The 27,625-nt window shown below is 30.6% G+C and overlaps 1 protein-coding gene across 2 annotated transcripts in view; it reads right to left on the reverse strand.

Annotated features, from left to right (window-relative positions):
• The window catches only part of LOC111640263 (NADP-dependent malic enzyme-like), a 45,073-nt gene that overhangs the window by 12,630 nt on the left and 4,818 nt on the right, over positions 1 to 27,625 (reverse strand). Inside the window, exons 1-3 of one of the 2 annotated variants that reach the window (XM_023386274.1) lie at positions 27,144 to 27,215; positions 26,369 to 26,632; positions 7,762 to 7,920 (exon numbers count right to left, since the gene is read on the reverse strand). In XM_023386274.1, the coding sequence (XP_023242042.1) occupies positions 7,762 to 7,920; positions 26,369 to 26,476 (267 nt within the window). In that variant the 5' untranslated portion in view covers positions 26,477 to 26,632; positions 27,144 to 27,215. Of the gene's footprint in view, positions 1 to 7,761; positions 7,921 to 26,368; positions 26,633 to 27,143; positions 27,216 to 27,625 lie in introns of those variants that run through there. The other variant, XM_023386265.1, reaches the window with a different exon arrangement.

The raw sequence follows: 27,625 nt of genomic DNA on the forward strand, positions 1-27,625 counted from the left end.
CAAATTAAAATTCAGTTCTATAAAATTTGAATAATCCACATTGACACTTTTCATTGCAGTTTTGAATACCACTCCATTCCAATCTTTAATTAATTTAGAGAAATCTAAAATATCATTCATTTCTAATCATTAAAATTAGTATTAAAAAAATGCCAATTAACACTACTAGTGCCAAGTTTAGTTTATTAATTATGTAAAAAGATTCCTATAATTTTTCTGATTTTTGCCTTTTGAAGAAGCTATTAAATTATGTGCAATGTTTGGTATTCTGATTATAGGTAAACAAAACTCAGCCATGTTTGTCAAAGGCATTGCTCCTTGGCAATGGATGATGGTTTTGAATCACACTTAAAGAATGAGTACTTTTCTAAATCCAAACTTAAAAAAAGTACTTGGTCTTGTTAAGTTAATCTTTTGTATACTGAAATAACACTGTGATTTGGCACGACATGTAAATTACATCAGCACATTCAGAAGTGCGTTAACATGTCATTTTGTAGAAAATATTTAAACAAACTTGTCTTACAAGGAGACCCTACGGCTTTGGGGAAACAGATTTTGATGATCTTTGGTGTAGAGGTAGTACACCATGTGAGTGTACTATCTGTAAAATACTAAAGTGCAATACTCAAATATAATCGAGAAAAACGAACTTAGTTTTTTTAGCTCTTTATATATAAATTATACGTGTCCTGTGTCCGAATTTTAATTCATAAATACTTATAATGTATTTATTTATTTACTCAAAGTATTTATGAATTTAAAAAAAGTATACATGAGAATCAAACCCGGAAACACAAGCGTACAAGTCAGGATCGTTACCACTCAGCCACAGGACACTCAAATGGAAGCATGTATAATTTATATATAAAGTGCTAAAAAAAACTAAGTTCGTTTTTCTCGATTATATTTGAGTATTGCACTTTAGTATTTTACAGGTAGTACACTCACATGGTGTACTATGTACTACCTCTACACCAAAGATCATCAAAATCTATTTCCCCAAAGCCTCCTTGTTAAATATATTTAATCTTAATTTGATATCAAAATTTAAATAATTATCATTAAGCATGCTATTGAATTCAATTTTTTTAATGAGTTTTTTTAAATTCATTGACACAACATATAAGGGCACTTTAACTGAATTTCAGTAATGGTGATGGAATTGTGTTACGTAATCTTAATTTAATGTTTCTTTTTCTAGGTATTCCCTCTCCATCTGCTGACATTTCTCCATTTTGGTAACAATTTTATGTCAACAGAATTGCAATCTTTTGTCTGGTGTTGGATTCACTGCAAGACAAACTCTGACTTTAATATCTGGGTGAATCTCCTGTCTCCCAAAGCTTCCTATAAAGAGTTAAATAGGTGACAATCGCATCAAAGACAGATTAGGAATAAACCAGGTGATCTAGAATTTCCAACCAAGTCTGTCGATTGCCTCTAATGTGCACAGGCAGTGCTCTGATACCAGCCAAAAGACTTCTATTCTGCTATAGATTTTTGCCTTTCAGCTATTGTTTTCTTCATTTTTTTTGTCTTGCTTTCTACTCTATTTCTGTAGCATCTTTTTGTTCCTTTTCTGCCATTTTCTATTCCTTTTGTTAATGCTTAATTCTATTTATTTTTCATGGCTGTATATTGTTGGCACATGCAACACTTTTCTCTAAAACAATAAACCCAGAAGTTGCATGGGTTTATTGTTTTAGAGATTAAGATTGATTAGAACTGGAGTTGGAGATATAAAAGGAGACTATGGAAAAAGAAGAGGATGAGTAGGAAGTAGTGCTCAAGGTGTGTTAAAAGTAGATGAGGTAGTTCTGTTTCTAGTTGGGAAAAAAGTGATAAGAAACGTAGTGCTATTTTATAAGTCTGACGTGTGTGTAAATTTCAAACTAATGAAAAAACATTGACAACAACAAAACTTTTAACTTTTATTGCAGTGAAGCTACAAGTGGATAATTTGGATACCTCATCACACAAAGGAATATCCTTTGTAAGTGAATCATAACTGAATTCTTATAACAATAACTGTTAGAATGTGTTTCCAACCATTTCACTCTTATATCTTTCTCTTCTTTATGTCTCTTCTTAATACTAATCTATGCAAGAAAATGTTATTGACTGGGTTGCTCTTTATGTAAAATTCGTTGTCAAGAAAAAGACTTTGTAATGTGAATACAAAACCCCTTTTTATTGCAATCCCAATTTGTCTTATTATAGCTGGGACTTATTTGTGTTAATAACTTTTATCATATTTGTAAATAGTTTTTATTAATTTATCTTGCAGTTTATTTTTCTTTTTTTCTTCATAACATTGAGCAAGGCTCAAACTGCAGTCATCAATGCAAAAATGAAGGGAGACTATCAATATGTAGGGAGAATACCTAGGAAAAACAAATTGGGACTGTGTAGTTCTATTGCTATTACTGAAATTCTGGACAGAAGTTAAACTGCCCATATAATATATTTTGTTTATTATGAAAAAATTTTTGTTTTCCATGGCATATGCATCACATGACACCAGTTCCAGTTTGACTGCTAACACAGGATGTGTTAAAAACAATTTTATTTTATACCATCCATTGTTTATTTTATATTTTAGCCTGGATCAGAAAATCAGAATATCCAGAAACTGGACCTCTTCTGGTCCTAAACTTGCCAGATTTTTTGTCCAGTACTGTGCTGATGACATGTAAGATAGTAATATATACATTATTCTCACAATTTTTACTAGTCAAGTTTAGTTTGAATGTTCTTTGTCACAGATATCAACTTAATTATGGTGAGACAGAAAACAAGAAAATTATATTGTTGAAACCCCAGAGGCTGCATATTAGGATCTTATGAGCTGTGGGTTGCTCATGACTGTGCTAAATGATGGTGCATATGTCTACTGCTTTTATCTTTTCAGCATGAACTTTCTGCATGACTACCAACATGTTATCAGTTAATGGAATACATGCATCCAGAATATGTTGTTGCATTTATGTCAGCTGCATTTTATAAACCTTTGTCTTCAGAAATCCCACAGGAAAAAATATTCATTGATGTAAGGTCTGGTTGGTGGTCTGCTCATTGGTCCATTCCAACCTACTCATTGCTGTACAAAATTGGCATTAGCCAATCCTGCACTACATGAGTGTTCTGCAGTGATGCATTACTATCCTTGCATGTTGTGCAGTGAAGCATTTGACAGTCTATTTTGGGATCCTGGTTGATGTTTTGGAATGCACTTAAAGGTTATAGTATGTACTTACTTTTTCATATACAACAACTTTGTAATTGGTACTATTGCCCTAGTTTTATTAGGGGCTGAGATTACAAAAGCTCTCTTCAATAGAAGGACTGGAAAGAATGAACATTTGTACTGTCATTTAGCAAATGTCTGACATAGTATAGATTGGCAAAATGTCTGCAGCAATTGCCTTATTAGTTCTTGAAATAACTGACCAGACAAACTTTTGTTACCACCCTGCATATAGAGGAAACAAAGAAATAACAAAGTGTCACTGGAGTGGGATTAAGACAGCTATTCCCTATCCCTAATGAGTATTTGAATTCTTATCCCTATAAAATTAATATTATTTTTACTAACAGAAGATAAAAACTTAAAATTGAAGGCAGTCTGTTGAAAAAAGAAATCAACATTTATTCAGTTTCAATGTTCCAGAATACAACTTTTGATGACCGATCTATTATTGTAGGCTACTTGTCCATCAAAATTAAAACTTCCCTTTAAAAACAGTGAAAAACATCCAATTAAAAACAAAAGTTTTAAAATTAGAGATGTTTTTGTTGAACTAGAATTGTTTTTAGGACTAGGAAAGTTTAAATTTGACAGCCAAGTAGCCTACAATGAAAGGTTGGTCATCAAAAATTGTATTCTGGAACATTGAAACTGAATAAATGGCGAATCTTTTTTCAACAGAGTGTCTTTAATTTTGATTATAAACTTAATTATCATCTGGCAATATCCTACAAGAAAATAAAATCTTTACAACTACTTTTTATTAATAAAGAAACATTCTGTGTATTTCCTTTGTTAAAAAAGTCTAAAGGGACTGCTCTATCCCTGGAACCATAAAAGCCCTCAATAGCCCTGGCCCTAGGACAAAGTCTCTCAGGCTCCTATACCCTTCCTTCTGGTGTGACACACACACAGCTTATTACACTTTTTTCTCCCTTTATGCACTTTAAATTACATAATTATAAAATCTAGAAAATCAATTTAAAATTTTATAACAGAAACTAGTCCACAGGTGCCAGAGTTACAGCTTTCACTTTGGCTCATGCTTGTCAGCTCTGCATGGCTCACATTCACAATGTTATAGATGCTATGGCTTTGTTGATAGTCTTCATAATTACCTTACAAATTTCCTATATCTTTTGGCATTGTGTTGGTTGAAGACTCTAGGACATTGAAAATCATTAATGTTTGTTCATCGTTAAAATGGTTTGACCTAGAACAGATAAAAAATTAACACACGTAAACTGGAACGATATACTACAAAACAACAATTAACACCTCAATACCACTTCCAGCAGTCAAAAGATTTTAATAATCTAACGTTTTCAGCCGTCTTTTAGAGGCCCTCCTCAGGATGAAACATTAAAAAACAGTTCTATCTTTTGAAGGATTCTAATAATCGAATACAGCTGTATTCAATTATTAGAATCCTTCAAAAGATAGTCGAAAAATAATCGAATACAGCTGAATTCGATTATTAGAATCCTTCAAAAGATAGAACTGTTTTTTAATGTTTCATCCTGAGGAGGGCCTCTAAAAGACAGCTGAAAACGTTAGATTATTAAAATCTTTTGACTGCTGGAAGTGGTATTGAGGTGTTAATTGTTGTTTGACCTAGAATATGTTAACCTTTCAACTATGTGCTCTTCTTATCACTTCATCACTAAATGCTTAAAGAAGCATTTAATACATTTCAATTGCCTTTTCTCCAAGTTTAAAATGAAACTTGATACAAAGCTTTGTTCATGAAAGTCACTTTAATTTCACAATATGATGAATGCACATCAAATAAACAAGAGTGACACACAAGTACTGACTCGGCACTTTGCCACTCGGAACAATAATTTACAAGATTTGAGTGCAATGCCTCCTACAGCCACAGCACTATATTAAGAATTAGTTTTGGCACTATAGCAACAGTGAGAATTTTCATATTTTTAAAATATAAATTTTGAGAAAGTATTATAAATTGTCAAAAATAACAATAACATTCAGGATTATGCTGCTCCTTCATTTTTAGCAATGCTGATAGTATAATCAGGAGTTTAATCTAATCATTGATGAATAAATCATGATACTTTCAATAGTAGAATTTAAATTAAATAATAAATCTCAGAATTATTCATTGGTGGAATGAAATATTTATATTTCTAATATAAAGAGCTAGATCATTATATAAAATTTAGTTTTTGAATTTTTATAGCGAGATAAATTTTTGTTATTTTAACTTGTGGAGTCGATATTAACAAGAAATACTTAAACTAAATAATTCAATCTTGACATTATATTACAAAATATCGACAGTCATCTAACATAATATATAAACGGGCAGTAAATAATATTTACAGTATTTAGCATTATTATTTTATAGCACTGTTTATTTATCTAGCTATTTTTTTTATTTATTTTTTAGATTTTATAAATATTTGAATAACGTAGATGCAAGCAAACNAGATATTAGTATCCTGTTTAATGATTGTCTAAAAATATAAAAATATAAAAATGTATCACTTAAAGATATTTTTAATAGTTTATTGCCCCGCAAGATACAGGCAAATATTGAAGAAAGATAAAAACAAGAATAAAATTATCGAATTTGAAAAAAAATTTAAATTTAATACTTGTCTTCTAATGTAAATATCATAATCTTGTGTTCTTTAGATACATAACTTATGTGCGTTACACGAAGATTACAGATAATGCGGAAATTGCACTTAAAATATAAAGGTTAAAGTGTTAAATAAAAAAAGCAGTCATTTATATGCAAACTTCTAACTGAAAGTATAGTATTGAATTATGTACGATCACTTAAAATAAAGAAATTGATACACGTAGGCGTAAAATGGAAAGTGGACTTATATGGATATATGGAACTATAAATATGAATCATTTCAAAAATTTCAGGGATATAAAACATGCAAAACTGTTAAATATTATCTGTTTATTTATTTTTTAGATTTTATAAATATTTGAATAACGTAGATGCAAGCAAACTTATTTTAGTTACTTTTTGGCAAAGTTAACATATGTTCGTTTTGGAAAATGTACATTTGTTAACTTTGCCATACATCCAGCAATTCTCCAACCTTGATCCAGAATTCTATGTTGAGGGTCATTACCCCAGATTGTGAAAGAAGTTTGTAGAATCACAGGAATGCCTTCCAAGCCTATAGGTATGCCTTGGAAGGCATACCTATCTTAAATAGGTTTACACATTCCTCTTAAATCGTTTAGTACATTAAATGGTTTAAAAGTTTCTCACTGTACATTTGATAATCCTATTATTCAGCATCATATGATAAGTGATGAAATTATAATAGCAAACTGGAGATGTAGGAGTTCAAATACTTCATTAGTATAAATATACTGGAATAGCAAGACATGGATACTTCATTAGGATAAATACAGTTGGCAATGTCAGCACAGTGAAGTTCAACACTCAAGTTATTTGTGTTTATGTGGCCATTGTAGTTGCTGCCAACTTATGACCTGGTTTATTTTCAGAATAAATATTTTTATTCTAAAAGTATTTTATTTTTTGACTTTCTTTACATCTCATCTTTCTCTCCACAATATATATATAAATTAATGCCCTGAACTGGAAATGAAAAAAGTAAGCTTTGGATAAAAATTTAAAGAAAAATTTTAATAATTTAATTTGTGTTACATTATTTTATATATTTTTGTATATTGCTTTCGTGTCTGTATCAAGCCCTTAGAAATTTTCATGATGGATGGTTTGACCTAGAATATGTTAAACTTGATTACTCCCTATCAAACTAACCATTATTATTTTGGCCAAACTCAGGTATGAGAAATCTCTTAGTGCTCACTAAGTTACAAAAAAAAAAATATCCCTGCATGAAATCAAAAGTTTTTGTTACTTTATCAGTATGATATATAATTATGAGTTTAGTAAGAATGTCAGCAAATGCCTTTATTTATAGAAAATAAAAAACTGCATAAACTTTCAGAGAATTTGGGAATATGGCCAGTATGTAGCTGGTGAACATTATTATATTAATTCACAGTTTCTTTGAATTGAAAACAGCCACTCAGTCTTCAGAATCTAAACTAAGAAGCTTGGTTCTATTTATATGCACCAGATGAACATGTTATATTATATTTAAAAATAATGTTTTAAAATAAATCAATAATAAGTTATTAAATTAACATTTTGTAGGAAAATTTGTTATAAAATAATGATGTACTTTTCAAATGGTAAAATTAATTATTGTAATAATTTTGATATGTCATTCAGGGCCACATTTCACTATTCAGAATTTGAATGGCATCCTGAAATGAATTAAATTTGAAGTACAGTCCACTGTAATTAAAATATTTTGAATGGAAAGTAAATTTAAAACTTTTATTTGTAGAAGTGTAAAGTAAAATTCCATTATCAAAGTTTTATTGAATAATACTCTCTACTAGATCACTTTTGTAAATAATCTTAATAATAAAAACTGTAAATTAAAATTATAAAATATATTTCAATATACCAACTTTACCTGCAAATCACGTAAATATATGTAACGACTGAAATCATCGCTGTATATATCCAAATTCTTCAGCACTATCTGTACTTGATCTTGCATCTTACGTACTGCTGCCGGTAATAGACCACGAAAGCCCAGATGTTCCCTTTCTTGTCGAGAGAATGCCAATCCCTAGAAGAAAACTAAATTTTTATATTTGAAGATTTTATGTTTATTATATTTATATTTCTTGTTTAAAAATGATGAACTTTTGTTACTTTTTTACTTAATAATATAATGTGTAAATTAATGTTTACAATATTTTCCTTAGCATACTGGAAATTTGAAAATTATTTCTTTTATCAGTTGAGTAAATGTAATATTTTGAATAAGTAATTGCTTCTTTCCTTTTCTAGTGTGCATTGATAATTGATAAGTTGGATAAATGATTAACTTATATATTTTTCCTACATATCTACAACATTAGGTTACACCTACAAATTCTGTAGCCTGGTATTATTGTATAAATCAACAATTATAACAAATTGACATCAAATATTTAAGTTTAGTTAATGAGAATAAAGTTTCTTTCATAAATTCAATTTCAGTATTGGAATGAAAAGTTTTAGAAAATCAAGCATTTTCAGACTATACAGTAAGGATGGTCAAACCTTGTCCTGAAAGGAGCTACAGTGAGAAAAGCCACTTGTGGCTTTCAAGACCCAATTTGGCCATCATTGCTATATACCATCAGGACTCAGCAAGAAAAATGATCATATTTATTTCTCTTGATGATGGATATATAATCCAAACCTGTTTAAATTTTCTAAAATCTTTGCTCTGAGTTTAAATCAAACTTACATTGAATGAGGCGGTTAGGACCTTATCAGGCCTGATAAGGTCCATAGTAGAAAAAAAGTCAAGGAAACTGATGTTTTATATGTGGCCCTTTGTGTGATAGACTCTCCAAAATTAGACTATCTAGAATTTTGAAGACAGAACTTTAAAACACTGAAAAATGTGGTAAATTTTAAAACTGAAAAAATCCAGAATTATTTCTTAAAATAATGCTAAAAATCAACTGTTTTTCACTTTACTACTGAAGGCTGAAAGCTCAAAACATGAGAAACAACATTGTATCGAATACTTCTGAGGCATGATCTGAGTCATGCTGCACACTCCATTAAGCCAATTGTATGAAAGTTTTGGAGGCAAATATCTTCACCAAGGGTCACAATTAGAGATATGGTTCTTTTTTTTGGTCATTTAGGGTGTCTAAAATTAGAGTCAAAACCCCTCATTCAGAAGTGCAATTTTGCCCAACAGTTAATGAAAATTCTGGTTTTATTAATTCTGACATTAAAACAATTAAAAAATGTTTAACTTGAAGATTTGTTAATTATAAAATTATTATTAATCAACAGTAATTCATCTGATATTATTTGCCTACTAGATTAACAACTGTCTTAATTAATAACTAGTGCATAGTTTAAATAAGAAATGCCAGAAATTTAAACTATTCTACAATGAGCAAGTATTGCTCAATAGACAAAACTTTAATGCTTAAAACACTGGTTAGAATGACAATGATTGTGATTTTATGAGTGTAATGAATGGGTGGCAAGAACAGTAAGTGCATCAGATGAGGAGGATGCTGAGAGGAGACCATGTATAAGAATCTGAAAAATAAATTATAAAAAGGACTGTTTTTCATCTGGAATGCATAAAAAAACATAAAAGCTTGAAGCATAAAAAGTATCGATAATTGGTATGTAGTACCAGCAGTTCCTCTTTAAAAAATTATGTTCAGCTATGATATATGCAATACCGGCAGTAATTTTTTTAGAAAAAGGGCACTGGTTATAAGGGATAATTTATTGAAACCAAATGAAGGGTGCCAAGAGGAAAAGGTGTATAAAAGGGAAGGTAGACTAGTTGTGGAATAGGAACAAGAGGGGTGCTGAAATCCTACTTTATCTGATAACAGAGAGATCAGTTGTTATCAGCCAAGTGTTAATGCTGATATTGTGAAAGACATATTTAGTCAGTTTTTTAAGCTAACTCTGATTAAGTTAGTCTGATTAGTCAAAGTTTTATAAATGTATTTTAACTTGCATGTTTCAGGGAATGCTAATTCTGATAACATCATTAGATGATAGATGATGATATCAGTGATTACAATAAGTGAATTCTATTATATTTTAGTAAGCTATTGCAAATATTATTGTAAAATCACAAATAAAATTTTATATAATTCTCATACTTGTATATCATGATTACATTCTTCAAATTGATTTTAACAATGTGCAAGAATAAACAAAAGGATGAATGCTACCGTATATTGTAAACTATTTATGTAATTTACTATTCAGATTAAAATATAATGTTTATTTGTAGAATTTATTTTTTTATTAATATTTATCATTTAATAATTAATAAGTGATAAAAATTAACTGTACTGCCCAAAGACAAAACATTCTATCTCCATAAAAATTGAGAATCAAGTTGCACACTTATCATATCTACAAGGTCTGTTCAAAAAGTATCGGACCTTTTCTTTTCCGCATAAACCAATGACGCGTGAGAGGCCTCCTTCGGTGGAGTTGTGGAGAGGACAGTCATGCAAAGCCCTGAATTTTTTCCCGCCTGCAGGAAGCGTCAGTCTTTGGCAATTGGCCTATGAGTGAGGTCATGTAGTGTGCTCTCGTCGGATTCCACTAAGCTGGAAAATGACTGAACAACGTGAGCAGCGATATTACATGAAATTTTGCCAAAAACCTTGGCGATATCCAAGCGTAAACCATTCACAAGATTCAGCAGGCTTTCGGAGACGATCCTCGAGGCCAAAAAAATGCGCGGCAGGTCCGCAGCAATATCAAAGGTCATGTTGACAGTTTTTTCGACTCTTGTGGGGTGGTGTGTCGTGAGTATGCTCCACAAGGCCAAACCATCGCAAAGGAGTACTACCAGGAGGTCCTTCGTCGTCTTTCCGATACAGTGTGACGCAAACGACCAGATCTGTGGTCGATCAAAACTTGGCAGCTCCATCGTGATAATGCATCCGCCCATTCTGCGCATCTGATTCGGGCTTTCGTCGCCAAACATAACACTCCTGTGGTTCGTCACGCTCTGTACTCTCCCCACATGGCTCCATGTGACTTTTGGCTATTTTCCAAGCTGAAAATGCTGCTAAAAAGAACCCGAATTTAGTCGAGAGAAGACATCGTGCGGAATCCAACGGACCAGCTGATGGCCATTCCAAAAGATGCGTTCCAGCAGTGTTTCCAGCAATGGCAGAAATGCTGGGAGAAGTGTATACACTACCAAGGAGACTACTTTGAAGGGGATTAGTGTTTTGTACATCAAAATCAATAAATTTATTTTTGCCGACCAAAGGTCCGATACTTTTTGAACAGATCTTGTAATTAGTATTCTTTATTGATAATGCCAATAACAAGTGTGAGAAGCATTCTGTAATTATTAGAGAACATTTTTCCTGCAGAATATTGTGCAAATCATTCTTTGATACTTACCATACAAAACATTAAAGCTCTCCAGGAAAGTTTGTTCACAGGCTAAAAACACTTTCATCTTGCAATTAATTGGGGTTTGTTAAGATTTCTAAGAAGTTTATTGTTATTGGAATTGTAGCATGTTTTATTTGATGATAATATTCGAAAGGTACATTAATTTTGCAAATGACAGGCAAGATAAAAATGCTGTTAGTCTGCAACTCAATTTTCCTAATGTAGCAAATATCAAACATAGATAATTCATTTTAGGATATGTACTAAAAGATGAATGACAACCTACCAATCAGAGCAAAAATTGACTGGGCAAATCCAAAGACAAATGTACACAAGTTTTTGTATTTATTCATTATGGAAATAGCAATTAAATGGAGTATTGAATATTATGGCTAAATAATTTACACATCTATAACTCTTAAGAAATATATCTTCAAAATACAGGTATTTCATAATTGTGAAATTATATAAGAAACATCTGGTAGCCAGGTGTTTTTTCTCACATATCATGTTAACAACCAGGTGTTTTGAACAGGTTAAGACAATAAGGAGCTTAGATGAATCAAAACATGAATTACTAATTTTTTTTTAAATTCTGAAAAATGCTAAAATAATTCTTATTAAAGCTCAAATTATACCAGCAACACTATTAAATTATTAGATGCTTCCCTGAATGTAATTTGCTTTATTTTCAGCAATGAATAAATTTTAAAGATGAATTCTTAATAGTTGTATTAATACAACTAGTATAGTGAGGTCTGTATGCTGTAATTTATGTGAGGTCAGCCAATTGGGGTGAGGTGTTTTCAACAGCCAAGCGGTCGTGTCTGTCTTGTGAGCACAGAATAACTCTCCGAGACAGGTTTACCATATAAAACCGTTTAATAATATACATAAATTGTTCTTACAATAATTCAATATGTTAGGTGAAAGCCTATCCAACGATAAGTTACTATAACAGTTCCAATAAAAATGGAAAAGTTCGACTGTTTGATCGGTCCTTGGGTATTTTCGGCACGCTGGACACAAAGAACGATGGCCCCGGGACACGCACCAGCACTTGTAGAGATGTCCTTGGTGGACGAGTCGAACCTCAACGATTCTGGACGTGACCTTGACGATTCTGGACGTGATGGGTTGGCAAAACCAGCTCCTAGGACATCGAAAGAGCCTACGTTGTATCTCTGTTGTGATCACCAAATCACAGCAGGGTAGCACTACACACCTAAACCCAAGACCTCGTAAAGTTCCCGAAAATGCGGTTTTGTCGATTTTTCCACCACAGTCGCCTCTCCATTGGTCTCTCCTCGTCACATGGTGACAATTCGAAACCCAACAAAGGGCTGGGAGAGGTCAACGTCGCGTCGGAACACGACTTCTCTCCAACCTGGTTTTCCTCAACTTTACTCTATGTATTGTTTAAAATCTTTTAACAAGACAAAAGGTTCATTGTTTTAATCCAATCTTTTAAGTTCGCTCTTTCGCGCTACAAAACATGACTCATTCAAAAAGTTGTTAATTGCCTTCCTTCGGACCCCGTTTTTGTCCTCACTTTTGACACCAATAAAATAAACATGTGAAGATTAGCACTGGAACTTCAAATAAAAAACACTTTTACCACTTTTATTAAAAGCTTACTCAGGTATAAATAATTCAGAAAGGAACAACATGAACAGAATTGGAACAGAACAATTAAATATAAATAAAATAAAATCACTTAATACATTAAAGGATCCTTAATTTAATATGACGTAAAAGTTCTCAAACATAAAGTAATGGATTTGAAGATGAAGTTAATATTTCTTTAAATAAAACTGAATGCATATGCATACCAGTATGGATTTGTTTCATAAAAACTAAATGCATTTGTGTATGCAACAAAACTATCTGCAAAATATCAAGACTAAGAGTTAACATATAACATTAATATACTAAATAATAAGTTAATACATTAATTGATAGAGCAAGATGCAAAATAAACACAAAAATCACAAAAAAACCAGCAATAAAAAGTAAATATAATGCAAAAAAACAAAATGTTTTCCACCATTTTTAACAGTCTTTGTCAGGTTTCTAAAATCAAACAGAATGCAGATTTAAATTAGAAAGAATAAAAACATTGTAGGTGAGGAGCCAGATACATGTTTGATGCAGAAGACATAACAAGAAATAAAATAAACTAAATAAAAAAAAACAAAATATACATAAGTTTAAGAAAGTTCATAGTGAAAGCGAGACAGTTTGCCTATCTATGGTTGATGGCAGTCTCTCCTAGAGGTCTTACAAATCTCAATATGCTCCTAGTACTTGAGATGAACTGAGTCAGAGAAGTGGTGTAAAGGCATGCTTGACCTAATGTGACATGCATGTTATTGTCATAGGCAAAGACTGCAAGTTGGTCTTGCAGAGGCCCTTCCTGATTCTTCTTAATTCATTTTTTTAGGCATTTAGTCCTACATACTTCCAATGGTTCACTCTGTTGTTCTGGACAGGAACGATATAAATACCAAGCAGGTATTTTTTCTCACAGGAGTTCTTGGCATTCTTGATTATAGGGATAAACTGTTTGGCTTTTCTTTTAAGTGATGTCAAAGTTACAAGTCTGTCGATCTCATTGTAGTTTTTAGGAAGGGTGTTGTCATTGTTTCCACTTTGTAGGATCTATCAAATGTGACTACTGGATATGTGTGCTGTAGTTGCCATTGTGCAAGTCTCTAATGAGGTTTGGAGAGTAGCAGTGTTGTGTAGCTAATCGAGAGATATGGTATAGCTCCTCACTCCTGTCCTGCGAAGTAGAGTAATGGATGAAGATCCTTTATACAAGAACACTAATAATGGCTACCTTATATGTGTAAGGACTTGGCTAGGATAAAGAACAGCTTGCAAAATACTTTTGTTAACATCAGGCCATCTTGCAGAATAATGAGTATGTTGAGGAAATGCACCTTGGTAGAACTTTCTTGTTATACTTGGAAGGAGAGACTGCAGGGGTTATCATTAATTCTTTGCAGGGAGACTTTTAGGACCAGTTTCTGGTGCCATAAAATCAGTATATCATTAACATATCTTGTGTACAGAATGATTTGATTGTCAATGAAAGATAAGATGTTCTGTTTAATCTGTTGTACAACCATTTCACAAAGCATACCTTCAGGAACATCCCTCCTGGAGGAAGATTATTCCCTTTAAGATAGAAAACGAAGAATAGCATATGAGATTGGCCTAATTCCAAATAAAGAAGATGTGCTTGGAAGAATCCTTGTTACTGAATAAGGAACAAAAGACCTTTAGACTAGGGCACAATAATACCTTTAGAATTGGTGCCAGAAACTGATCGTGCAAAGGATATTTTATAATCCTTTGCAGGAACTTTGCACAGTGGACACTTTAGATTGGGTGTGTTTAGCTTGCAGGCTCTAACAAGTACAATTAAAGCAGCGTATATTTGCCAAAGCTATATCATTGTACACAACAGGGAAGAAAGGGGTCAAAAGTGGCTGAAAAACTGTACCTATGATTAACAGACAACACCCAGTCTGATTGAGGAAAATTAGTTGTTTTCTAACTTGGTCTGATTTAAGGAAAATTAATTGTCCTTGAACAATTAATTTTCCTTAAATATGCCAAATGAACAGAATACTAAAATTTTGAAGCATTGGATATATTGGAAGATTTTCTTTAAAAAATTTTATTTGAAAATTGATTAGCATAGTCAAGAATTACAAGGTTTTGTATGACTTCTATATGTAAAGTGTTTATTTTCAGATAATATACTTTTTTAAATTAATGTGAAAACAACCCAAAGTTCTTTAAAAAGCTCACCTTTATAAATTATTCTCTAGCACTTTCAGACAACCAAGTCCATCAGGAATACCTCTCCCGACAATGGACTCATTGTCAGAAAGTGCTATAGAATAATTTGTAAATAAAAGGTAAACCCTAGCAAAGCAGTTTGTTTTCTGCTTTAACTTACAAAAATAATTTTGATAGCTAATGTTAAATATTCAAAATTAATTCAAAAGACAATTTTTAAATATCCAACAGAGATTTCACAAGAGGAAAATATTAAGAATATATTAAAGAGGTTAAAATTTATATCCCTTGCATAACAATAACCTGTAATCTATTTAATGGAAAGGTAAAATTGTGTCAAATTAAGAATACAATGCATCAGTTTGATATTGATCTAGCAAATCTCTTTCAACTCATTTATCAGACTGAGATCTGTGTAACAAATTCCACATTTAAAAATAAGTGAAAAAATGCCTATAAGAAAGTGATTACTTCAGAGTTTAATGGGCTAAAAAAGAAGAAGGCCAACAGGAAATAAGATTATAAAAAGACCATGTTTATTGTTAAATCATTTTTTTTTATCATTAATAAAACANTATGTATTCTTATTTCGCTTTAAAGTATTTGAATGTAAAGATTCCTGTTAAAATCTCCATGTTTATTACAGCTATACAAACATTGCAGATGTTATTTGGAGTCTTGCTCTCGTTTTGGGTCTATTGGCTGCTCATCAATGGTTACAAATGTGATACTTCTAAAGACAACCTCGAATTCATGTTTGTAATGTATGTATCGTATCTATTTTTATTCAGTTATTTATTCTATAATTCTTACATAAGAAATAATCGAAAAGAAAAGAAATCAGAATAAACAGAAGATTAGAAGTGATATAAGAATAAATACTTTCACCTGATATATCGAATTGAATTGAAATAGGTTATACCATATTGCAATAACAGTATTAGGTCATTTTCAAGGAACAGTTTATTTAAACTTATATTATAAAATATGTTTATAATGATCAGAATTTATTTTTGCTATTCCTTCTAAATAGTCACTACAATTAAATCGACATTCTAAGGAGATAATCGACCGAATGTAAAAAAATCTTTGTTCTCTCAAAACTCGAAAGTTTATAATGTTATGATAGCTGCTAAAAATATGCTTTACAAGTTGGTTAATACAATTAAATTCGTTAATTTCCAAGAAACATTTTTTGCAAAAAACAGAATTTTTCGTGGTACGACTTTTGAAGGCCTATAGAGCAAAAATATAAAATTTGCCCTCTTTTAATTTTTGATAAGAAAACTCTTTTTGTGTGGGAAGCCGTGTTAATAATTATTTTCAGTTTACGTTTATTGTAATTATTCTATTAATTTATGTTATTTCAATGAACAACTAATGTAAGTTATTTTATATCTTATATATATGAATGTATTGTTTTAATATGGTTTCAGATGTTATTATAGTTATATAATCTTATGAAAATTAAAAAGAATAAACTGGAAATAAAGTTTAAAATTAAATGTTTAAAGCAATGTATTGTTTTATAACTTTATATTCACGTTTATGTAAAGGCCGTATTTGTCATCTTGCGTTGAACCTAAAATAACGTTTAAATCATAAAAATTCAAGTGTGAGATTCTGGGACGATTAATTAGTTAAATTAAAGCAATTAAAAATTAATACGCAGTTAATTTGTGAAGTGGAAAAATCCCACTTTCTTTCTCATCACCTGGCCTTTCCGTTGACCTCTGATCCGATAGATAAAGAAGTTCAAATAACCGTACAAATGAACAATCTTTAACGTTGTTTTGAATAAGTTTTAAGAATAAATCCAAACAAATGGTTATTAATGGGAAATAGTTCAAAATTAGTTAAATTATGAAGTAAGAAGAGTCAAAACACTTCGTTGATGATATCTAAGAATCTCGTATTTGTTTGTCTTATATGACAAAAAGAGTTAGAACACCCGGAAAAAGTATCAACAACCCATCCCTCACAACCCGAAACCATAATGGGCTTGCTAAAACTGGCCCTCTTAGTACCCACAGGGTGAAAAGAGTTAAAAAGAAAGTACCATCGGTAGTAGGAAGCCACTAAAAACACAAGTTTTCTCCCAATTCGGAAAAATAGCTTCATCTCTCTCGATGACTCCACCTGTTCCGGATAAATAAATCCCGGGACAGACGGGTCCCCCAACACTCTGTCCCTTATTGTAGACCCAGCTGAACTCACACTGGATATGCAAAAAGACGTTCTGAGTGCCCACAGAACGGAGAGCCAAAAATAAAAATAAAAAATCCCAGCAAATTATAAAATAATATATTATTATTTTGTAATATGTGATCCATTAGTAGGATTATTTTTAGTTTATTTGGCTAATAAATTCACTTTTAAAACTTATATCTATTAATAATTTAAGTATTGAATTAACAATTTGTATTCTTTTATTTTAAAAGTCATTTGCCTTAACTTAATCAAATAAAATAGTATAAAAACGTAGAAATGGTCAAAGACATTGTTATAAAATATATTTCTATATTTAAAATTAATAAGAAATTAAGTATTATAGTTAAAGAATAGATAAAATTAATGAAACATTTATCTATCAATAATAAGTGTTTTATGAATGAAGTCTATAAACTAACTTTTAATGATATTTATAAATTTCGATTCGAAGTTATTTTTACTAATCTTAAACTACAACTAAAAAAATTTAAATATAAAAATGACTACAATTATGTAAGAAATTAAATAAAGAATGTGTAGATTATGGATAAAAAATATGATTTATGTCCTCGCTTCCACGTTAAAGAATGAACACCAATTGCATTCTTTAATTAATCAATCAAAGCACTGCATATCATTTATATCATTAAATTAACGGAAGTATTACTGAAAAGAAAATAATGCTTTTGAAACAGACTATACAGTACTTTATTGGTCTATTCTATTTCTATTGAAATTTACGTATATAGGCTTCGACGAAATATAACTGAATTTTTACCTCGTCAGTAATAAAAGAATTATTGAAGGATATCAAAATTTATTTCTTCATCGTCAATTGTTGAACGTAGTAAAAGGATCGTTATTCTTATATAAAGTTTGAAACATTTTTATTCAGGTATTACTTTAAATTTATTACATATTTTTTATTTATTCTTAAAATGCATTTATTTTTATTTTTTAATTAATTAAAGAAACAGTATATTTTAATTACATGTACTGTACGAATGCTTTTTATTTGAATTTATCTCTTAATATATATATATATATATATATTATATGAAATTGGTGCATAAACTTTATATGTAGAAGTAATATCTAAATTGTTAGGGAGGGGAAAACGTTTATTTATTGTTTTCTTTTCAACTATATTCTTTAAAGTAAACATTTCACAAGAGTTAATTTATTAAAACAAAATATTAGTTTTTCCTATTAACAAGGAAATAATAAGAGAATATATGTATTTCGCTTAAAAGGCGTATTAATCACACCATATGACGACAAAAAAGGCAGGATTGCACGTTTTTATTTTTAGTGAAATCGGTCTTTGTCGTGAGATTTTAAATCTAAATATATCTATTCGCGTATATATGAGTCATACAAACTGTTAACAATGCTGACATAAAAGTTTTATACTTGTTTCAAGCAATATTTTTGAATACAATGAGTCAGGCCCCGACAGAAAGCGAGCTTTGACTGAGGCCCGAATACGGAGAGGCTCAAAATTAAGGCTTTTTTTATATATAAAAAATACAGTGCCTGAAAACATGAAAATCTTCCATAAATAACAAAAAGTAATACCAAACTAAACAAGGAGTTTATAACTATATAAGAGTAATATACTGTACCATACAATGCATAAGAAGCGGCAGGTGCATTTGGCTTCGGCTCAATATAGGAGCTGAAAATTCAGTCTTTTATTTAAAAAGTATTGAATTTTAGGCCCCCATATATTGGCCATGGGCATTATGTTTTGAATACAATACATTAAACGTAGTAGAGAAAAGTCGCATACATATAGGCTTAATGTATTGTATTCAAAGTATATATTGATACATCAATGATACGAAGTTTTGTGTAGTTTATTTACATAAATGGTTTAAAAAGTTGGTTTTAATATTATATATTTTAGTGGCTTTTTAGACTGTTGTGGTTGGTTAATACCCTATCTCGCCTTTCCCAATTCTTGGAATGAACAATGTGAGAGAAAAACAGGTGGATTGACTTTGATATATTACCATTTTCTTACACTACTAAGCTATTGATATATATCGATAATCTCTCGAAGCTAAAACATTTCTGCATCGTTAATAATTCGGCATGTGATTAAGATCTGTCATATTCAGGAAATATTAGACTCGGTACTGTATTAATTTAAACTATTAACTGAATAAAACATTTTTTGGGCTAAGAGCAGATTTTTTTATTATTATTTAAATTGCTTATATTTTGAATATTTCACCCGTAAAACAATTTTGTAACATCAGAAATTGGGCTTAATAATTTAGCACAGTTCTACAAGGAAATTGAATCAACGCCATCTAGAAAACAAGGCCAACCAATTAAGTGGCGTCACGAAAGAAGGCGACGTTTATAATTATTTAGAGTTTCATAAATTTACTGTAAATTAAATCTATAGACATTTTGATTATTATTATTATTTAACTCTTTCCGCCCTATGGGCACTAAGAGGGCGTCTTCTGTTTGTATGTTTGTTTGTTATGTTAAGTTATGGCAACGCAACATTTAGGCGATCTGCCTAGGAGGATGCCTTCCGGGAGGTCTTTTTAAGGGAAAGTGGCCCCTTTTTAGGTGTTACAGACGTGAAGAAAACCCGGAAAACTTCACGCGGCCAGCCCCTCCGAGCTAGGTGCGAATCTACGATCGAACTCCCAGTGTTCAGGGTACGAAGACCGCTTGACCACTGGTGGGCTCTGGCAAGTCCATTATGGGTTCGGCTGGATGGTGAAAGACGGGGCCAGACATATCCGGACGGATCACCTTGGGGACCTGGGATCGAATCCGGACGGGTCCCCTAGAGCGGCAGGCTGCCACCTTGACCGCTCGGTCATCCGGCCGTCTACATTTTGATTATTGAAAATCGAAAACTTCATTGCTGGTATCTCCATTTTGGCGTGGTGGTGAGGCTCGAATTTCTCAATGACCCTGAGAGCTGTCTGAGATATTGTGACTGCAGCTGAGGGCCTATAATGCCGACATTGATGATAAAAAATCGAAAAGCTTTTAAAATATTAAATATTTTTAACCAATTGTTTTAGTAGTAGGCCTATATAAGAATTATTTCTTTTAATCAAAAATGGAGTTCCACTCGACCTATCAGTGGCTGAATGGAACCACTGAACACCAGACTATTGGTGAAGCGTGAACATGTCACGGGTTCACGCCTCACCAACTGTCCACATGGAGTTTTTCGGGTTTTCTTCAGGTGTCTAACACCTAAATAGGAGTCAGTTTCTCAAAGAAAGTCTTCTGGGAGGCAGCTTCACTTTGGCAGATCGCTCATGTTGCCTTATCCTATTAGTCCTATATTTCTTTAAACAATAAATTTAATATAACTGTAGATTAATTTTAGGAAAGTTAGATTAATTTTAATACATAAATTTATGTTTAAAACATTGCAGAAACTCGGTTTAATGTGCCATTTATTATAATTTTAAAAAAGTATTACCTTTCAGTGTACTAAAATGGATGGCCAGATGGCTGAGGCGGTTAAGGCGTCAGTCTACTGATTTGGGGACCCGGGCGAGATCGTTTTTTAACTCTCCATCCTTTGGGGAAGAGGAAAACCTTTTTTAAGCAAGCTCATTATGAGTTCGACCAGGACCAGAATGGGGCGGCCGGATGGTGAGGAACGGTACCCAATATATCCGGATGGGCCACTCTCCGAATAATTATTGGGTTTTCAACCCGTCCGGATTCGATCCCCGGTTTTTGAAGCGGTAGGCTACCACTTTAATTAACCGCTGGATCATGCGGCCATCCGGGAGGTGGTCAGTTCCGGATATATCGGGCATAGTCCCTCATCAATCGGCCTGGTCGAACCCACAACAGGTATTATTAAAAAGGTCCTATTAGTGCTCATAATAAAGAAAAAATATACTATTATTTCTAACAACGTATCAAATAAACAAAACTACAGTATATTTTTACATAATTGTATTTATTTAGAGACGAAAAATAATTACAAATATTTATGAAATTTTCAGAAGCAGTACATTATGACCTAATAGTGACATCAGAAATTTCAAAATCAAAATTATTTCACTTGAACTAAAAAAAAGTTTCTTAAAAAACCCTGAGAATGTTAAATTTATTAACTCATTTACAATCTATTATGAAATTACATTGCTGTAAATGTATGAAACCTGGCACAATCATTAGAAGGTTTCTATTCCTCCTCCTTTATTTAGAAGAAATGCTAAATTAATTAAAGATGGCTCAATATAGAGCCATAAACATGATTACTAGAATTTTCGCTTCGTGTCTTCATCTGTTAGAAATTATCATCTTTGATATAATTACAATATAATTTGGCACATAAGCACTTTAATTCCGAAATTTTGACGTCACATACCTACTGAATCCTTTTTATAAATGAGGCCTCTTGTTGATGACGTCATATCATAATTACTGGCTTATTTTAGTATTATTTTCTGCATGCCTTAATTACATAATAATCGAAAGTTTATATATTTGATAAAGACCGAAAATGATAAACAATGGACACAATCAATGCGTATATTGTCTCCGCAATATTCGAATTTTGAAATGACCAATCGGCACAAGAATAAATTTCAAAATTACGAAATAACCAATAACGTTCAACTTTAAATGTTAAAGTATCCAATAAGCATTTCGAAAAATTTTCCCTTCGTATTTTTATACTTTAAAAATTCATCCAATCAGAAACGAGTATCAAAATTCAAAAACTGAAACTAATTACATATTTTTTCTTATAATTTAACGAAGAGGATTATTTTTCAATATTTTTTTTTTTTTGATTAAGAGGAAGATTACGAGTCTGCGATTTAGATTTCAACAATAAAAATCAGTAAAAGTCACTAAAATAAATTAATTTTCCAAAAGTATGTCAGTCGTCGAAGATAAAAATCGAAGCCTCGCCCACCCACAAACATATAATTATGTTAACCCGATTTATTTTCATGCATTAACTGAACAAAATCGAACAATTAACCCGATTACACGCGTGGTAAATAACTTACAAGCAAACGCACGTATATCATCCGCCATCTTGTTTGTACAGGTAACCATGGAGACATTTTTTGAAACTACGCAACAGCCATCTGTTAATTAAAAACTGAACTAAGACACCGGTAATTGATCATTATCGATATAAATGATTACCTTTCCCGATTTCTGATTGGACGTTGCATTCATTTAAATTAATAAATTAAAAATTCAGCACCGTTTCCTGTTGAATTCAATGAAAAATTTTAATAAATTCGGGTGTAGAATTTTAAACTCTAACTCACCTTTGACTTTTCAAATGATGGACGTATAAAAATATTTTTTTTCTAGTGTTTTGAACACTAGAAACAAATAAATAAGCTTCTATACAGGTATAACAAGTAAATTACAGTATCACATTAGTAGTATGCGGCTTACAAATAACAAATTGGTACACCTCTAAGGCACAATGAGTTAAAAGACCTTGAGTTAATACTTTGCTTCCACAGTTATAAATAGAAACAGGAGTAAAATTAGTCTCTCCCCTTCTGTTTACATGGTATAGCTCCAATCTCCTCCTCCATATCCAACCTGTGCATCATTTTAAACTGCGTTTAACTAAATTACAGTAATTAAACAGACAGAAATAAGTAGGTATGTATGTACAGTATACTAATTAATCTGCATAACAATTAACAAAAAAAATTATTTGGGGCCATTCATATGGGCTAAAGAATTTTTGTACTTATTTAAATATAAATAAAAGCTTTTCTTTTACATGGTGATGAGTAATTTTAGTATTTTATCAGTTATAGTATTACTGTTTAATAATTTTTATGGTAGTAGTGAGATAACATTCAGCACTTATGCTAATTATGAAAATCCCTATCTGGAAACTGTAATTAAAATTTTCTAAAAATATCTTGCTTAATGGAAGACATGAAGTATATACTCACAATTTGTCTTGTTACATAGAACCGATACATTTTTACTCGATTAATCAAGCAAGAAAAATAATAATTTTAACAAATTTTAAAACTACACTTAATTTCTTACCTTGTGTTTGTTTCATGGATGATCTCATCTGTTTTTATAAGGGGAGGACATTTTATTGCATTTCAACTGAACTCATTCAGCCATTTTCTTTCAAGGATACATTTATCATTAGCCATTAAAACTACAATCATTCCAAGATGATAAGGAATTTGTGAGCCTGTATTGTCTAGTACCACTTGTAACTAGTGCCTCTTGCCATTTTTAATTCCAAATTATGAGAAAAGAGTATTAAACAACAGGTGGGGCATACCTCTTCCTGTCATAAACTGTTCTACATTCCATGCATTAAGAACCTCTAAATGTAAGACTGTTTCATTACAGTTAATTTTAAATAGAGTCAGAAAAATGTTGCATTATATGAGATGTAAATTATAATAAAAAGATTATTTTACACACAATACATCTGAAAATATTTATTGAGATCATAAATTAATATTTTCATTAACAAATCTATCATAAGAAATATAATTTTACATTTTGTATACAGTTAATGGACGTTGAGTCACTTGCATATTATACACACAATTGCTTATGGATATTTAAAAAATAAATGCCACTTTGAGAGAAGATACAGTTGAAAGTTAACATTAATCGACATGAAAACAAATTAGCATTTGGTATTTTATTGCATAGTTAATCTTTTAACTCTAAATTAATAATTAAAAAAATTTATATACAAGTTATTTAACTAATGGAATGAAATTAGGTATTGATTTGACATAATAACAATGAAAGATATTGATTATTGTTTATGCTTTTGTAATCTACAAAACAAAATCACAACTGTGCAAGAAACCATGCAAAATATTTTAAGTGAATAAATAAGAAATTAAACTTTTATAAGGTAATAAATCATGTGTTACTTTTCTACGCAATTTATTGTTATAATTCCTATAAATTGTGCTTATATCTATAGAAATAGTTTTTGGTACAACAATTTATCATTTTTTAAAAGTAAAAAGATTACGTATTTTAGAAAGCCAAAATATATTTATTTTATTAGAAATGTTTTTGGCCATTATACTGGCCACCTTTGGCTTACAAATGGAGTGAATATTGTTCAGTTCATTTGTGCAGAACTGTCAAATCGATGAATGTTATTTAATCTTACATCATCTGATTTGTCTATGCTGAAGATTACAAGTGGAAGATTTATTTAATACTGTATGTTCTTATCATATCAATGATTACAAATAAGTTAAGATTAGGTAATAATTTAGAAATAATAAGTACAATATCTTAGTTACATATGGCAGGAATGCTTTTGAAAATGGAGTGGTTCTTGATACATTACAGCAGTGTTTTTCAACCTGTGGGTCGCGACCCCCACGGGGTTCGCAAAGCCTTACACGGGGTCACGGGTGAAAGAAAAAGACAAGTGTTCATAGGTCCTATACTACAATAAAAAAATCTAGAATTTCAGTGAGAAGGCTGTGCCTGTTGGTTTTTCAATCGATATTTAAAGAAGAAAATTAAATATGTAGTTCTCAAAATCACTGATATAGTTTTAATATGGCCCTGGGGGTCTCCGGAATTTTTTAACTTGTAAAGGGGTCACGTATTCAAAAAGGTTGAAAAACACTGCATTACAGAATATACAATTGCGGACAGAATTAGATAACAGGCAGTCAGGTGTCAAATAGATCACTTTTCTTATGCAGGATTCAATTACCTTCTTTACCTGTCATGTAGCAGCTAAAGCATGTTACATTTCATCATTGCAGATTCTGTCTTAGTGGAAGCTACTTTGTAAGATGACAATTTAGTTACATATGTTGGCATAATAGTGTTTAAGAGTATTGTAAACTTAAATATATTTTTTAACTATAATAAACCTTACATTATTATTTAAATCATACATGAACATCAAACTGCTTTGTAACAAAGAAAAATATAAAAATAATGTGTTTTTAATTCAATTTAATAAAACACTCAAATACTTAATTCAAAAATATTTCAATTCTGTAAAAATGATGTATTTTGCAGATAGTAAGTTTCAAAAATGAAATTTATTTGCAAATTACTTATAATACTTGACTAGAAATATATTAATTTATTGCAGTTTTTAAAGAATAGTTTGAAGACAAACTAACATTTTATATTGTACAGTAACAAGAACTTATTAACCAACTTTTGGTATCAATAAAATATAACAAAATTTGGTTATATATATTTTTTCTAATTATATATNAAAGGAGATTTTTCGCAGAAAACACATTTTCAAATAAGGGGATGACATCATTATTGTAGACGTAAAAAGTATTTCCTTCTAGTTACCATAGCAACTAAAAATCAGGAAAAGGTTCTATTTAAACGCATCTTCTGTGAATTGTGACGCGATACGTTCTATTATTCTCCAATAAGGAAACTTAATTTATTATTTTAATAACAAGGATGAGGAATTTTAACACGAAAACACAAATTAGCTGAAGGATGATAATGGGGAAAAATCATTTTTAAACACCTTAAAACATACGCAAATTAAATTTAAAAAGAAATGTATCAAAATTTAAATCTTACTTAACAATAAATTAGAATTAAAATCCTTAATTACAATTAAGAATATTTAATTGTTATTTACATTAAAATTTTTTTATCTATTTCATTGATTAAATTCTGTACGTTTCAAATTTAATTCTGATTAAATTTGAAACTTACATTTATTTTTTATATTTGTAAGTTTCAAACTTTAATTACAATTAACTAAATGGTATTTTAATGAATAAAAATACGAGAAAAAATAATAATAATGTGGGTTTAAGTAAACAAAATTAAGAAATGACGCAACTATAATGACATTTTCAATCATTTCATGGCGATTGTGTATTACAGTTTTTATCGTCGTCATTTTTAAAATTTATTTTCTAATTTTTTTAATTTAAAAAGAAAAGGAAATTAGAATATTTAACTTGTTTTACCGTCAATAATAAATTAAATAACGCGATAAAAATTTAAAGAAAAACAGAGGAATTAATATAGAAAACCCGGTAGAAAATCTTACGAAAACCATTCGGACCACCCTTATAAAATACTGTAAAGAAATTCACCTTGTAACTTCTGGCATCTTTCAGGTAGGAGATACCTCTCTTCTGGGTAGTTTCACCTGAACAATTTTCGCAGCCGTTCAACTTCATGCCTTGATTGTTTCCTCCCATAACTATTAAGCCACCCGGTTTCCAGTGAACCCTGCAGGAAAGTCTCCTGCAGTACTTAGCGAAATGAGCCAGTTTGAAGGAAGTAAAAGGTTATTAAAGCAGGAATTATACCCGACACTCCTTGCGAAAACAGCTGATCACTTCGATACTTTCCACCTAATTTTTTAAAAAAAATAAAAACGAAATAAATACATACATAAAATTTAAATTTATACAGCACTAAACTTCTATAATTTTACATTTAAGTGGCTAATTATAATTAAGAATATTTAATTGCGGTTAGCAAGGAATAATTTGTTCATTTCATTTGCTAATTCTAATAAGTTTCAATTGTTATTACTATACTTGTACTGTACATTTCAATTGTTAATTGTAATGATGTACAGTACTGTACATTTCAAATGTTAATCGTAATTAACTAATCCACTTAAATATCATAAAAACGGTTATTTTATGTTTAAAAAATATGGATTTAAATGCCAATTAAGTGATGAAATGGATTAAAATATAACAGTTAATGTTTTAAAGAATCTTAAAAGATTCTGTTTTAAAGAATTTTAAAAAATCTTAAAAAATTCTTTAAAAAACCGAATTAAACTTAACATATTAATTAAATTAGCGCATATTTTTAAATATTAAATGAAATTGTAAAGCAATTAAATGTCACCTTTCCGTCACATGATGATCTTTTTTGGGATTATTTGTACTCTAGCTGCATGCTGCAGATTAATCGATTTTTTCCAAAAATCGATACTCTGTTCACATGCGCCATCCTATATAACTGTTACGATCCACATATTCAGATTTTTTAAATATTAAATTAATATATTAATATATTTTAAAATACTTAAATATTTATTTAAGTCTCTCATATATTAAAATTTTTTACACAAGACTCACATAAGAAAAATATTTCTTAATGTTGTTTCGTGTTAATTACCTTTAATTAACATAATTAATTAATAATTTATGCAAGAGAATTAAATTATTTTTACACGTAAAGTATTTATTTGATTCTATTTTTAAATGGGGTCAATGGTCGAAAAATTTATTGATGAAGTTAAAAGAAAGAAAAAAAAGAAACAAAATCCTATATTTTGAAAAATTATTGTGTGTTATTTTTGTTAATTTAAAGTAAAAAAAAAATTA

The sequence above is a fragment of the Centruroides sculpturatus genome, unplaced genomic scaffold (assembly GCF_000671375.1).
Source record: "Centruroides sculpturatus isolate CEXI.00-Female unplaced genomic scaffold, Cexi_2.0 scaffold177, whole genome shotgun sequence".
Lineage (NCBI taxonomy): Eukaryota > Metazoa > Arthropoda > Arachnida > Scorpiones > Buthidae > Centruroides > Centruroides sculpturatus.